Source organism: Eremothecium cymbalariae, chromosome 7 (genome assembly GCF_000235365.1).
Source record: "Eremothecium cymbalariae DBVPG#7215 chromosome 7, complete sequence".
Taxonomy (NCBI): Eukaryota; Fungi; Ascomycota; class Saccharomycetes; order Saccharomycetales; family Saccharomycetaceae; genus Eremothecium; species Eremothecium cymbalariae.
In genome coordinates, this window is record NC_016455.1 from 318,821 (window position 1) to 331,861 (window position 13,041).

At 43.7% G+C, this 13,041-nt stretch overlaps 5 protein-coding genes across 5 annotated transcripts; 3 read left to right on the plus strand and 2 right to left on the minus strand.

The window, feature by feature from the left end:
* Positions 1 to 750: 750 nt before the first annotated feature.
* Positions 751 to 4,803, plus strand: BUD4 (Bud4p; the record flags this gene model as incomplete). The annotated part of the gene is made up of 1 exon (XM_003647771.1): positions 751 to 4,803. The coding sequence occupies one exon, from the start codon at positions 751 to 753 to the stop codon at positions 4,801 to 4,803; it is 4,053 nt and encodes a 1,350-aa protein (XP_003647819.1).
* A 147-nt stretch (positions 4,804 to 4,950) lies between these two features.
* FIP1 (cleavage polyadenylation factor subunit FIP1) lies at positions 4,951 to 6,162 on the minus strand (the record flags this gene model as incomplete). Its single annotated transcript, XM_003647772.1, has 1 exon — positions 4,951 to 6,162. One exon carries the CDS (start codon positions 6,160 to 6,162, stop codon positions 4,951 to 4,953), a length of 1,212 nt encoding a protein of 403 aa, XP_003647820.1.
* Positions 6,163 to 7,071: 909 nt separating this feature from the next.
* Positions 7,072 to 7,887, minus strand: IME1 (transcription factor IME1; the record flags this gene model as incomplete). Its single annotated transcript, XM_003647773.1, has 1 exon — positions 7,072 to 7,887. One exon carries the CDS (start codon positions 7,885 to 7,887, stop codon positions 7,072 to 7,074), a length of 816 nt encoding a protein of 271 aa, XP_003647821.1.
* A 2,320-nt stretch (positions 7,888 to 10,207) lies between these two features.
* On the plus strand, positions 10,208 to 10,894 carry RPL43B (60S ribosomal eL43 domain-containing protein; the record flags this gene model as incomplete). The annotated part of the gene is made up of 2 exons (XM_003647774.1): positions 10,208 to 10,243; positions 10,619 to 10,894. 2 exons carry the CDS (start codon positions 10,208 to 10,210, stop codon positions 10,892 to 10,894), a joined length of 312 nt encoding a protein of 103 aa, XP_003647822.1.
* Positions 10,895 to 11,692: 798 nt separating this feature from the next.
* SFC1 (Sfc1p) lies at positions 11,693 to 12,664 on the plus strand (the record flags this gene model as incomplete). Its single annotated transcript, XM_003647775.1, has 1 exon — positions 11,693 to 12,664. One exon carries the CDS (start codon positions 11,693 to 11,695, stop codon positions 12,662 to 12,664), a length of 972 nt encoding a protein of 323 aa, XP_003647823.1.
* Positions 12,665 to 13,041: the final 377 nt, after the last annotated feature.

Genomic DNA, 13,041 nt, shown 5'->3' on the forward strand with positions numbered 1-13,041 from the left:
GCGAAGCAGAGGTATGTGCTGGGGACTTTCTGTTTATAGCAGTACCAGGAAGTGGTTTAAAGTTGTTTGTTTAATTTTTGGCAGCAAGTTGCTGTTTGGCCACGCAGGCAATTTGCTCGGTGGTGGCATTGGCTGCGTGGCAGTTTTTTGACAGAAGACGCCTACGGCGTCTGCTTTAGGTGCTGGGGTGGTTTAATTTAGTCCTTGTGATTTTTATTTGGGCACGATAAACGGTTGGACATCAACTACGATCAAGCAGAACTTCGAAACTCGACAGCCGAATTGAAGAGACCAGGGAAAACTTATCGGGGCATGCGCATTGTACCTCCATGCATCAATTCTTTTTTCTTTTTCTGGGTTGTTCTGTTTTTAGTCTTAGAGCAACAATTGAATGCGTACTTAATCCTCTCGAGCAGGTCAGGTATGTCCGCTCGAGGAAATTAAATCACGTGAGATATATTTATTTATTTCCCTATTTGGAAATAAGCTTCCATAAATGAAAGGTAAACAAACATTATGTATTTAGAAAACACGGGAAAAGATCTCTGGCGAATAGTTTAGTATAGTTTAATATCATATATTCAAAAGTTTTGATATCTAGTTCAGTGTAGTCCTTATTAGATTCTGGTGATTACGATACAAGTTAGATAACGAGGGAAGATATTTCGAATTGGAAGGCAGAGATACATTGTATTTACAGCAACATTTTTCTAAGGAGTACTACTTAAAGCTAATATACATATAGTCGTCATGACTGAACAAAATGGCCTCTATAGAAGTGAGGTAGCCGAGAAGGTATATCCATCAGAGGTAGTTATTGATATGGAAATGTCCGCAACTCAAGATTTACCAAGCAATGCCTTTAAACTGGCCAATCTTGCTCCATTAGGCGGGGTCCAAGAGAGAACAATGCAGGAGACAGGGTCATACAGTGCCACCACAAATCCAGCAGAAAGTGGTGCCAACATAAGCGAGCAAAAACGAGGAGAGGGTATGGTCTTTTCTACATCCCATAAATCGGTTACCTTCGATGAACAGCCACCCAGCGTTCATGAATACAGTGTGGTTCTTGAACCAAGCGCAGAGTCCGATAATAATATGTGCGTTGATAGTGATGGCGGCATTTCTTGGGATGGGTACAATTTAAGGGGGGTAAACACTTCTAGTGAACTCAGCTCAAAATTTAGTATGGAAAGTGGCCAAGTATTAAGCCAGATGCACGGTAATATTGTGATTTCTGGAGAGTTAGACCATGAGAGTAGCAGTTCAAGTGCTTATGCCCAAGACGATTTATCCCTCGGTATTGAAAAGCTGCGTTTAAAGCGTGTGATCCATACTATAGAAAGCCCCGCTAGCAGAATTGACAAAGGGAGTTATTCAGATTCACAAACTGCCCGACCAAACCTTGCTTCACATAAGAAAGAGAATTTAGAGTTTGAAACTTCCACTCATTCAGCTATCTTCAGAATAAGGCCTACATCACCAATGACCCCGCCAACGTCTGCAGCCCGCATCATGTCACAAGAACAATCCACTTTGACGTCTGAGAAGGCATATCTTACAAATAGCCAAGAGCTTTCTCAGTTACAAAAATCATATGCCACAAATATACCAACAGCGTCCTCTTTACAGGATATACATAGCAAGTTTGCATCTTCGAGAAATTCTGAAGATTTTGATAATTCACTCACTTCTCAATTACCAAATTTCAGCAGCTCACCACATCAAAACATATCTATGGGGGATATGCGTTTTATGGGGGAAACAAAAGATAAAAGTAGGATGCTAAATGTTTGCTCTGCCGCAGCCACAATTGAAGATAAATATACAACCGAGTATTCAGGTCGATCTTCGCCTTTAGATTCCCTACAAGGTGGTTATAGAGGAGAAGCATCAGTAGAAGATTTGGCAATACCAAATGAATTATCCCGAAGCGACACTCTCAAAACTTTAGAACAGTCTACATTTTCAGAATCATCATCTACCTTGACACGTCCTCAATTACCTCCACTGGATCCTAATTTGTTTAGAAGATTGGAGATAAACGATGCAGACGGTACAGTGCACTTATATAGGCAGCAGTCTTCCTCCTCCTCCTCCTATGGTGATGATATTAATAATGATGACGATTATTATGATGGTGATGATAGGCAAATTGATGCAGATTTAAAGAAATCTCCAGGTAAGCTAAGTTCAGAAAACAGTGTTAACCGTTCTAAAGACAGCCTAAAAAGCCAATCATACAAAAAGGGACAACTTGAACTCCCGGTAATAGAATTTTCCAATGAAAATGGAGAGATCATAGTGGAAAGTTCAGAAGATAAACGAGCAACTGTATCTGATACTAATGATGGTGAAACTATTCAAAATGAAAGTCAATCATCAGCAGATGACGATGATGCACTTGCTTCCGTTCACGACTCATCCCCCGTTCTGAAGCTTCCACCAGATCTTCCAACCCTGCCTAGGTATGAATCGTTTTTTGATGATACATATCCTTTTGGATTTGACTCCGATAAATCAGCAGGTTCCATTACTATTGGGAACCCCCCCAGACCTGATAATTATTTGAGTATTTGGCATGCTCAAGAGAATCAATTGAATCATATAAATGCTGATAAAGGGCCAATTTTTCAGTGTCGCCGAATAGCTCATGATAATGAAGCAAATAAAACAGCCAAAAAATCATTAGAATCAACTCCACCGGTCAGTATTAGGGACAAAAAGTTTAAGTTTAAGCCAAAGATCGTCACTAGGCCAACGATTTACTATAGCAGGGAGCAATGGCAAAATTTACAGGAAGCTTCTCCATTTTACAGCTATGAGGAAGTTGGAATCCAGGAAACTCCATCCTTGAAGCAATTGAACAAAAGTATTTTGGATCCATTAAGAAGGAACTCAATTGTATCTAAGAAGATTCAACAGGAATTAAAGACTAGTGAAAGAATAAACGCATATTATTTCAATCGTAAGAGTTCGATACGTAATAGCCATAGAAGGGGCATCCGTTCTTCTTCTTCGGGTGGAATGTCTGACTCTTTTTTTAAAGAAAATACAGACGACAGTACTGAAACTATGAATCAAGAATTTCTGCCAAAGCTTGTATCGGGAAAAAATGAATTTGCTAATTTAATTGAAGGCTTTGTCAATAATGAAAATTCTCAAGTTAATACCAGTGGTTCAACCGACGTTGTAGCAGGAAATCGTGATTCAAAAATATTCAAGCTTTGGGAACATTCAGATCACGAAAATACAATCTTTGATTATATCAATTCACAAAAAGTCACGAATAATGTCATCGACAAATTATTGTATCGTTCAGACGTTGTAAAAGAGGAGGATGAAAATAAAGTTATTGGAATAGGCATAATTAAAAATACAAAAAAAGATACTAAAGTGGATGCTAAGAAAATCGAAAGCATATATGGCTTTGAGGCAGTGCACTCAAACTCGTTAGGTAGCTTCAAAACCATTGAAGGTTCTTTAACCCCTGTGAAGGAGCAGTTCGAAAATACAAACCCTTCTTCCTTATCGCATATTAAATCGTCATCCAAAAATGTCAGGGTTTCAATGCCTTATAATATATATAGCACAGAACCTGGTAGCCCACAATCGTTGGGACGGAACAATACAGTTCGGAGCAGCAAATCTAAAGCTGTCGCTCGGTTTGATAGGCAATCAAATAAACATGGTAGTATGCTTATTGGAGGTAATAATAGAGATCGGGGTCAGTTGTATATCGAATTGTCTGATATCAATAATCTGAAACTTTCTGATATTGAACAACATAAAACAGAATATGCCATTGAATTTGATAATGGGATGAATGTTATCCAAACAGAATGGACAAAATTACCAAATGATGGTAGAATTGAATTAGGACACGAATATTCAGTAGTTGTTGATCATAGTTTGGAGGTTTCTTTGATTATTACTTTGAAATGTCGGTTTGAAAAACCCAAGCAGGAGTTGGTAGAAGTGATCGAACGTGTACCAATAAAAAATAAGTGTAAGATTTTTGGTAAATCAAAATATAAGTATGTGAAAACGTACGTCAACAGAGATTCAGAATATGATTCTTGGGAGTATAAGTTTGCACAAGATGGTTCCTTCGCGCGTTGTAAAATACATCTAAATGAGGAGGAATTGGGGAAACTAGAGTATAAGAAGCAGGACTCTGAGTGGACATTAAAAAATGAATGGCAAAGGGAAGTTAAACCGTCTAAAAATATCTCGGCGAGGGGAGTGTGGGAATTACCTAGAGTCGCTCCTTATCCGGTAGGTATCATCAATATGACGATGTGTTATTTACCACGGATATCACCTCTGGAAAAGTTTCCCAAATCACTTAAGGTAGCCGAAGATATTGTTGAAGGTTATAAACAACAACAGACAATTCAATATGAGGGATATATGTGGCAAGAGGGTGGTGACACAGATGTCTTGAAGAGGAGATATTTTAAGTTAAATGGCACGCGGTTAGTGGCACATCATGAAGTCACGAGACGGCCAAGGGCCCTTATGAATATGCTGAAAGTTGTAAGGCTCGTTAATCATGGAAGCTCACGGGAGCTGGTGGATGTAAAGAAAAGATTTATTACCGATCTGGTTCTTCTTAATGAATGTTTCAAGTTACACTTTGAAAATGGCGAAGAGATATTATTTAATCCAGATACGAGAGTAGAAAAGCTAGAATGGGTAGAGAAATTAACTGCAGTAATAAAGTTAAACCGATTTCATCAGCCTTGGGTCAAGAAACTTTTGGCCGAAAGTGTTGCTGAGACTTCCAATAATGTAACCTAAAAATGTACAGTAGGATACTGCAACATATACGTACATACGTATGTATATATGTATGTGTATGATGGCAGGTTGTGTATTTTCTATCTATAATTCTTAATCAAAAACAATCGTGAATTCATTACAACGTATATATAATATATTTCTATACTATTTACCATTGTTGTTATTACTGGTCGAAGAAAGGTTGTTGGTCGTTGTAGCGGCGTTATTATTATTGCCACCATTATTGTTGTTGTTGATGTTGTTGTTATTACCGTTATTATTGCTGCTGTTGCCATTTTTGTTGCCTGCGCTCTGGCCACCACCATTAGTATTACTAGCAGGATTTAGGTGAGGCGGCATCATACCAGGGAATGGGAAGGGGGGAAACCCGCCAAACATTGGTGGGATCCCCATAGGAAATGCAGGCGGCGGCGGCATCGGATTGACACTTGTGTTGTTCTTATTAGGTGACTTCATATCACCATGGGAAGAGACACCGCCCACGTTACAATTACCTCCATTGCCGCTCATGGCTCCATCTCCACTGCTCGTGCCATCCGTCAATTTACCTTGCTGCTGCAACGAAAGAAGACCCATAAGAATCTTACGTGGGTTATATTCCTTACGTAGCTTCTCCTGTTTGTGCAAATATTCCATCCAAGTATCCTCGGTAAAGCCATAGTTGAAATAATCTGAAATATTAGCCCCGGGCTGTCTCCATGGTTTCTCCTTCAACACTTCAGGATCAACATCGGTAATAGGCTGGCCTTCATATTCACCTACAGCGTTAAGATCTAACGCTCCAACAGCTTTCCCTACAGCCGCTGAGGTATCATTGACCACAGCTGCGACAGTTGCAGTTGTTGTTACAGATCGCTCAGAAACAGGTTCTATTGTCGATTCAGAAGCCGATGTGATCGTAGCTGCTGTTGAAGGTGTAGCCAAGTTCTTCGAATCGAGTTTAGATGAGTCTGTGCCTGTTCCAATGATTATTTCCACATCGGAGTCGGAATCAGAAACTGATTCTGATTGTTCTGATTCCGACTCCGAGTAATCGGAAACCTCGTCTTCCAAGTCTTCGTCCTCATCCTGGTCTGCCTCATCCTGGTCTGCCTGTGCTTCTTGTGTTTCCTGTGTTGGCAGTGGTCCTCCCTCACCTGGATTGCCCTCTTCCTGCTTCCTCTCCTTGCTGTTTGCCCGTTCAACCAATATATCTGCCGCAGGCTGCTCTGCAGGTATCTTCACCCTCTTGGTATCCGGTTCTCCAGTACGAAGAGCAGCTTGCACATTCCGCTTACGTTTGTTCTGCACAGCATTTCCAGGTTCCTCATCAGATCCATAGAGAAACTTGTCGTCTTCGTCCTCGCTTGACACCATTATCTAAGTACCTAGCTGGGGTAGAGAGCTATGCGTTACCAGCTTCTGGTACGTTTCGAAAGCCGGCCGTGGGGGGGTTGGGAATTGTAGCAGCCTTGTGTGTGTGTATTGTGAATGTGTGCGTCTTGCTTTAAAAGGAGTTCTAATTAATCTAAAAAAGGCTTAAAGATCACTTTGTACGTGTCCATTGATCATCACCATTATCGTGATCGCAAAATCACCACCAGGAAGACCAACCATTTATGATCGAAAGCGTATATTACAGTATAGATAGGGCGCGTGTGCGTTTTGAGCCTTTATAAAAAGCTTATAGAAATAGACATCTATATAAGGAGAAGGGGCGGGAAAACAGGGGTAGGGAGTACACACGTGTTAGCACTACCGCTGAGATCTGCAGCAGAGGGACAAATATAGCAAGCCATTGATTGCTGTGTTGTGTTATGCTCCTAGTGTGTTTGCTAGCTGCCGCAAGCATGCCGAAAAAAGGTGTCTTTTAGGAGATGTAAGCTGCATTCCGAAGGTGAGAAAAGGTAACAAATGTCAAACAAAAAAATATACATGGGCGAAGAAGGATCATGTACGTGTAAATGTGGTGCTTGTGTCAGGGTTTCCCCTCGAGAACTTAAGATTGGTAGCAGCAAACCCTGGGGGGAAGGTAGTCAGTGATGGGCTAGGCAGGTATAGCGCACGAGGCAACGAACAGAATAGTAATGGATACAAGAGAAATCATTCGACGGCATGCGATGGATGGGGAGGGGCGACGACTGGAAAACGAAAAACGGGGAAATATTATAAACCAAAAAAAGCTAAACGCACGACATTGACACTATATGACGGTAAATGAATGGAATAACGAAGTGAAGGGACAAAAAAGGTAAAGGGGGGAGGGGTGACGGTCAGAGCATCTGGTCATGTGAAGTATGTCTTCGATAACCGGTATTCTATCTCTTGTAACCTGATCTTATCGAAATACTCCATTTCCTTGGAATCGGCAACAAAGTAGCCGCAGTACCGTGAAAGTTTGGATGTCAATGTGTGAACAAACTCGTATTGTTCCGGAGAATCCCAGTTCGCGTCGTCATGGTAAGTGTGAACGGCCTGGACGAACTTGTTCAGGTCCAGCGATGGGCCCAGCGACCTATGGATCTGATCTTGAAGAGGCAACTGCTGTTGCTGCTGCTGTTGCTGCTGCTGATGCTGCTGCTGATGCTGCAGTTGGCCCAGATTGACAGGCGCGGATAACTGCAGCAACAACTCATCATCCGCAATCGCAAACGGATGACAGTTGTAATCTAGCTCCTCCCTAGCTACCGCACGGGGAGGCACCACATTCACAGCCGGCGGCGGCGGCGCAGCTGCCGCCGCGCGTGGCTTCTCCAAACAGCTAAACGGAGGCTGGTGGAGACAATCTGGCGTAAGCGTGGAACCCACAGCATGGAAGGAATTCTCAGGAAACACGTCCTCGTCGTTCAGCAGCCCGTGGATATTGCCATTCGAAGAAAAAATAGACGACTGTCTAGTCCCCAAATATGTGCTGTTCAACTCCGGCTGTTGTACCACATGCTGCTGCGGAGTCTGCAACTTCGAAGTATTGATCAAATATATAGGTTGCGTATGAATTAGCATTTGGCGGTGCGACGACAGATCAAGATCGAAATTCAAAACATCCTCATCTGGAGTCCGTACGTCTTCCGGATCTTCGTCGATCTGGAGATACGAATCCATGAGATTTGTAGACATCTTGCGTTTCCGGCTCTGGTTTTTTCTGCTAACCGCTGAGCTGGGATCTCTGTTGTGTAAATACGCCTGCTGACGATGACAACTTTCCCCGTGTTTGTTGATCCTATCCTGGTGCTTTGTAGCCGATCGACCAGGAATTCTAAAGGAAGAGGGGGACGGAAATAGAAGAGACAACAATCAAACCTTTGGCTGCTGTTGATCAAACAAAACAAACAAACAAACAAACAAACAAACAAACAAAAACTACAATTTTTTGTCAACAACCAGGGGAAAAAATAACAAACAACTAAAAGCAGAAGAAGAATAGTATAATAATCGTTGACTCGAGCGGTGTGGCGTGGCGTGTGCCCTCTTTCTTTATGTGAAACAAAAGGTTTTATATAATGCACAGTTGCCAACGTAACACAACTGTTTGTAATCTAATTATCGAAAGGGCGGCGGATGGCGGCGGGCGGGCGGGCGTTATTGGTAAGGGAGGAGGAAGGAAGAACAAGAAAAAAAGAACGAAGATAATGGCTAAAGGAAATCAATTAAAACTGAAATGGTATGGCTTATATATATATATATGTATGCATACACAATAAAAACCCCATGTTCTTGTTTGTGTTTATTGTAACGGCTCCTGCTGTGTTCCTGCAAAGTAAAATATAAAATATAATGAAAAACCACTCCAGCCTAATAGAAAGAAGAAACAAAATCAATAACAATACCCAGAACGGTAGTAGCAAAAAGCTGTTGATGATGATATTAACAATACATTTGGGGGCTGTTATTAGCTAGCCAGTTTCTTCTAGGGGGGAGGGGCGCGCGACTAATCAATGGGAAAGGGACTTACTGGTTTTATTCTCTGATTTCTGTCTGTGCGTACGTAAGTGAGTAAAAATAAAGTCTAAGTAGCCTTGGCTTGAATACGTGCGCGAGTGCGTGCGTTTACTGGCGCTGCAGAAATTTAATCAACACGCAGCACAGTTGCAAGTGGTGATGCTGGGGGACGGGGTTCTGTTCCCACAAGCTGCATCTTTTGCTGCCGGTGTGCTGGGCAGGCAGCTGGCCAGCAGCTATCGAGATTACAGACTGGCAAAAAAACCAAGCTATTTACTAGCGTACAGCAGCTGATAGAGAGAACTGATAGATAGTGTATGTTACTTCGGTTGCAATAGCAACCGAAGTGAATATTATTATGATTGCCTTTGGAGGGGCTAGTGCGGGATAACAGATAGGGACTAAAGTGGTCTTAGCACTGGTGTTACAATAGCAGCACATAACGGCGAACGTTTATACCAGGTGTGGTTCTTTTTTCCACCCCAGTGCCGGTCCGCGCTCCCAACCAAACCCCCCTTCATCCCTTCCCCTTTCTAGAGTCAGTCAGTCGATCCGACACAACTTTAGGCAAAATGTAAATCGATCCGCTAATCATCTCTCTGGGCTTGGAATATAATTAGAGTAGCAAATAAACAAGCAGCACACACAACGATGGAAAAAAGGGAAAAACAAGATTTGGCCTCAGCTTACCGAAGGTTTACGCAGAGAGAGGGAGCGAGATTTAACGGAGGGCCGGTTGGGAAAACACAATCGCAGCTGGGGCGTAATGTGCTGCCGGTGTGTGGGTTTTGGATCGCTTTACTTTTACCAGGCTATCATCAGATTATGAACATATGCACACGATATATGCGCTTCGGTGTTTACCCTTTCGGGTAAAGACATTATCTATGTCGACGACGAAGTCAGAAGCACTGTTATTCAGCAAGAAAAAAGAGCAACGTAAGCCTTTACCGATTAACAAGCAGGGCCCAGAGAAGGGCAGAAGAGCACGAGCGGCCAAAAACAAATTTTGTCTTCTTTGTCTTGAGTGTTGAAACAATGTGCCCGCGCCAGCACGCCAATCTAAGCTGATCTCCGTGGGCTGTGCATCTTTCTCTTCGGTGGTCTCCCCCGCCAGATTTTCATCTGGCGGGGGAGACAACGCGCAGAGGCTGCTGCTGCTGCTGTTTCTTGGTGGTGCCGCCCCACCCATACCCCCAAGACACATAACAAGGGTATTTTAAACCGTGGCCCAGATCCAGCGGGGATTTGGACTGGGTAGCGATGGAGGAAGGCATGAAAACAGTTTTTCTTCCTATTTGCCAAAAGCGGCATACAAGACTGCAGGTTAGTGGTAGAGGCGCGATCCACGGCCAGGAAAGGTCTGGTGACCGTGGGCTAGGCTGGGCTGGGTGTGGCATTATGAGCCTGTCCCTCGGTACGGTTTGCAATGGTATACAGACATGCAACAGAGTTGCATGGTGCACATAACCGAAGTGTGTGTATGCAATGGAACGGGTGTGGGCGGGGGCAACCGTATGTATGTTATTATATATACCGCGGCCGTCAGGCCGCGAGGCCGCGGTGACTGCTGCACCCGTACATGCGTGTGTACCTCCGCGCACCGCACCATGTGCATAACAAGAAAGTGGTGCGTTGCGCCCAGGCGCCCCTGCCGGTCGCAACGCGCCGTTCAGCATGATGGGCGCCAGCGTACAACCGACTTCTGAAAAAATACAAACTGAAGAGACTCCATCAAGTGTAAACCTTGTATCATCTAGCAGCTACAGAACGAACGACAGACAAAAATGTATGGATATCCGTGTTAAAACCTATTGCTGGTCCAGAGTACCCCAGAGCTCTCTGCGGTGCTCTGGAGCCCCCGCACCGATCATATTACTAACATCCCAACAGGGCTAAAAGAACAAAGAAGGTTGGTATTACCGGTAAGTACGGTGTCCGTTATGGTTCCTCCTTGAGAAGACAAGTCAAGAAGTTGGAGGTTCAACAACATGCTAGATACGACTGTTCTTTCTGCGGTAAAAAGTCCGTCAAGAGAGGTGCCGCTGGTATCTGGAACTGTTCCTCGTGCAAGAAGACTGTTGCTGGCGGTGCTTACACTGTCTCAACCGCTGCCGCCGCCACGGTCAGATCCACCATCAGAAGATTGAGGGAAATGGCTGAGGCTTAAACCACGGACTGGGGGACGAATTTCTCATTTTGTAAAGTTACATAAAAACGACTGTTTTTGAACATATAATATATGCGCCTGCCGCTGTTTTTTTCTCTAGCACGCTGTGGTCACGTGCCTGTTGCTCGCCGATCACGCGACCGCGGTCCCGTGATCGGCGACGCGAACGCGCAGACGCGGCGTTACCGCTTCCCCCGGGCGCGCCGCTGGTACCTCGCCCGCCCCCATTCGTCCCGCCCGGGCCCCCCATAGACAAAGGCTTTGGTCCGGAGTTAACCGCCCCAACTTTTTCTGTTGCCCATTCACCGGTGACTCGAGAAAATTGCATACTGGGATAATCGGCGGAAACAACCTGAAACAAGCCCGCCAAATTAATTCCTTAAAGGCATTTTCCCCGTATCAGTTTTTCAAAAACTATGGCGGGCAGCGAGTGTAGCTTGTGGAAGCTCCCAAGTGCAAAAGATGTGCTTTTCATACGATTCCAATTGGCCGATGAGGTGCAGTGTGTATATGTATGTACGTACGTTGGCGTTAATTGGGCGGCTAGGGTCGGGACCTCTGGGCTTGCGGGTGATAAGTAATAACGATAACAGTTAAATAAGTCATGTGGACATTAAAAGCTCTTAAAGGCGGGTGGGCGGATATTTTTCGGTAAGCGGAGTCATTCTTTGAAATATATATATACGATATACAAGTTATATGTGCGGTGTGGGGTATATATATCTGAATATAGGAAACAAGCTGGGAACGGAATTTGCAAGATACACGTCGTAGAAGAGAGAGCCAGCACAGAAAGATATGTCGTCGAAGAAGAACAGTTCCACGCATCCAGCTGTGAATTTGGTTGCAGGTGGTACAGCAGGATTGTTTGAGGCGCTATGTTGTCATCCGTTGGATACGATTAAAGTGCGTATGCAGATTTATCGGCGGACCACGCATGAGGGCCAGAGCAGTCCTGGGTTCCTGAGGACAGGGTCGAGCATCTACAAGCAGGAAGGGTTTCTGAGTCTTTACAAGGGTTTGGGGGCGGTGGTGATTGGGATTATTCCGAAGATGGCGATCCGGTTTTCGTCGTATGGGTTTTACAGGAGTGTTTTGGCGGATCCCAATACGGGGGTTGTGTCCACGGGGAACACGTTTATTGCGGGTGTTGGAGCAGGTATCACGGAGGCGGTGATGGTGGTGAATCCTATGGAAGTGGTGAAGATCCGTTTGCAAGCACAGCATCTCAATCCGTCGACAGGGGCAGATGGTAAGGAGGTTGTCAAGTACAGGAATGCTTTGCAGGCTGCATATGTAATTGTCAAGGAAGAGGGGATAGGGGCTTTATACAGGGGAGTATCCTTAACTGCGGCTAGACAGGCCACCAACCAAGGTGCGAACTTTACGGTTTATTCTAAGTTGAGGGAGTTCTTGCAGAGCTACCATGGGTCTGAAACACTCCCCTCCTGGGAAACGTCGTTAATTGGATTGGTATCTGGAGCCATCGGCCCTTTTTCCAATGCTCCTCTTGATACAATTAAAACCAGGTTGCAAAAGGATAAGTCGACCAAAAACCTGTCCAATTGGGTGCGTATTACAACTATTGGCAGACAATTGATCCATGAAGAAGGTTTCAGGGCTTTATATAAGGGAATCACACCGAGAGTAATGCGGGTGGCTCCTGGCCAGGCTGTCACATTTACTGTCTATGAGTTTGTGCGTAAACACCTCGAAAGCCTTGGTGTCTTCCCCTCCTCAAACAAGCCCCAGCCTAAACCATTGAAGTAGAAAAAATTACAAAAACCGTTTCCATCCGCCTGGTGTGTGTTTTGTTGTTTTGTTATTCACTTTCTGTGCTTCTCTTTTACCACAACAAGTCATGTACAGTTTTTAATAAATAGAAGCAAGCTTCTTTCAAGAGTTTTTAACAGTATATTATTAATCTAAACCAAGTATATAATAGAAAATCATTCACATTTTGTCTCTTAAATCAAAATTATAAAAATATACACACACACTAACCCATATATAGGCTGCTACAAGTGTTCGTCATGCATTATCTTCCTTTTAACTTGTTAGTAGTATAACGAACTTTATTTTTTTTCTTTTGCACCATTCAACAAGATTTTCGATTTGGAAAATTCAATGGAAGTAGAATATCATCA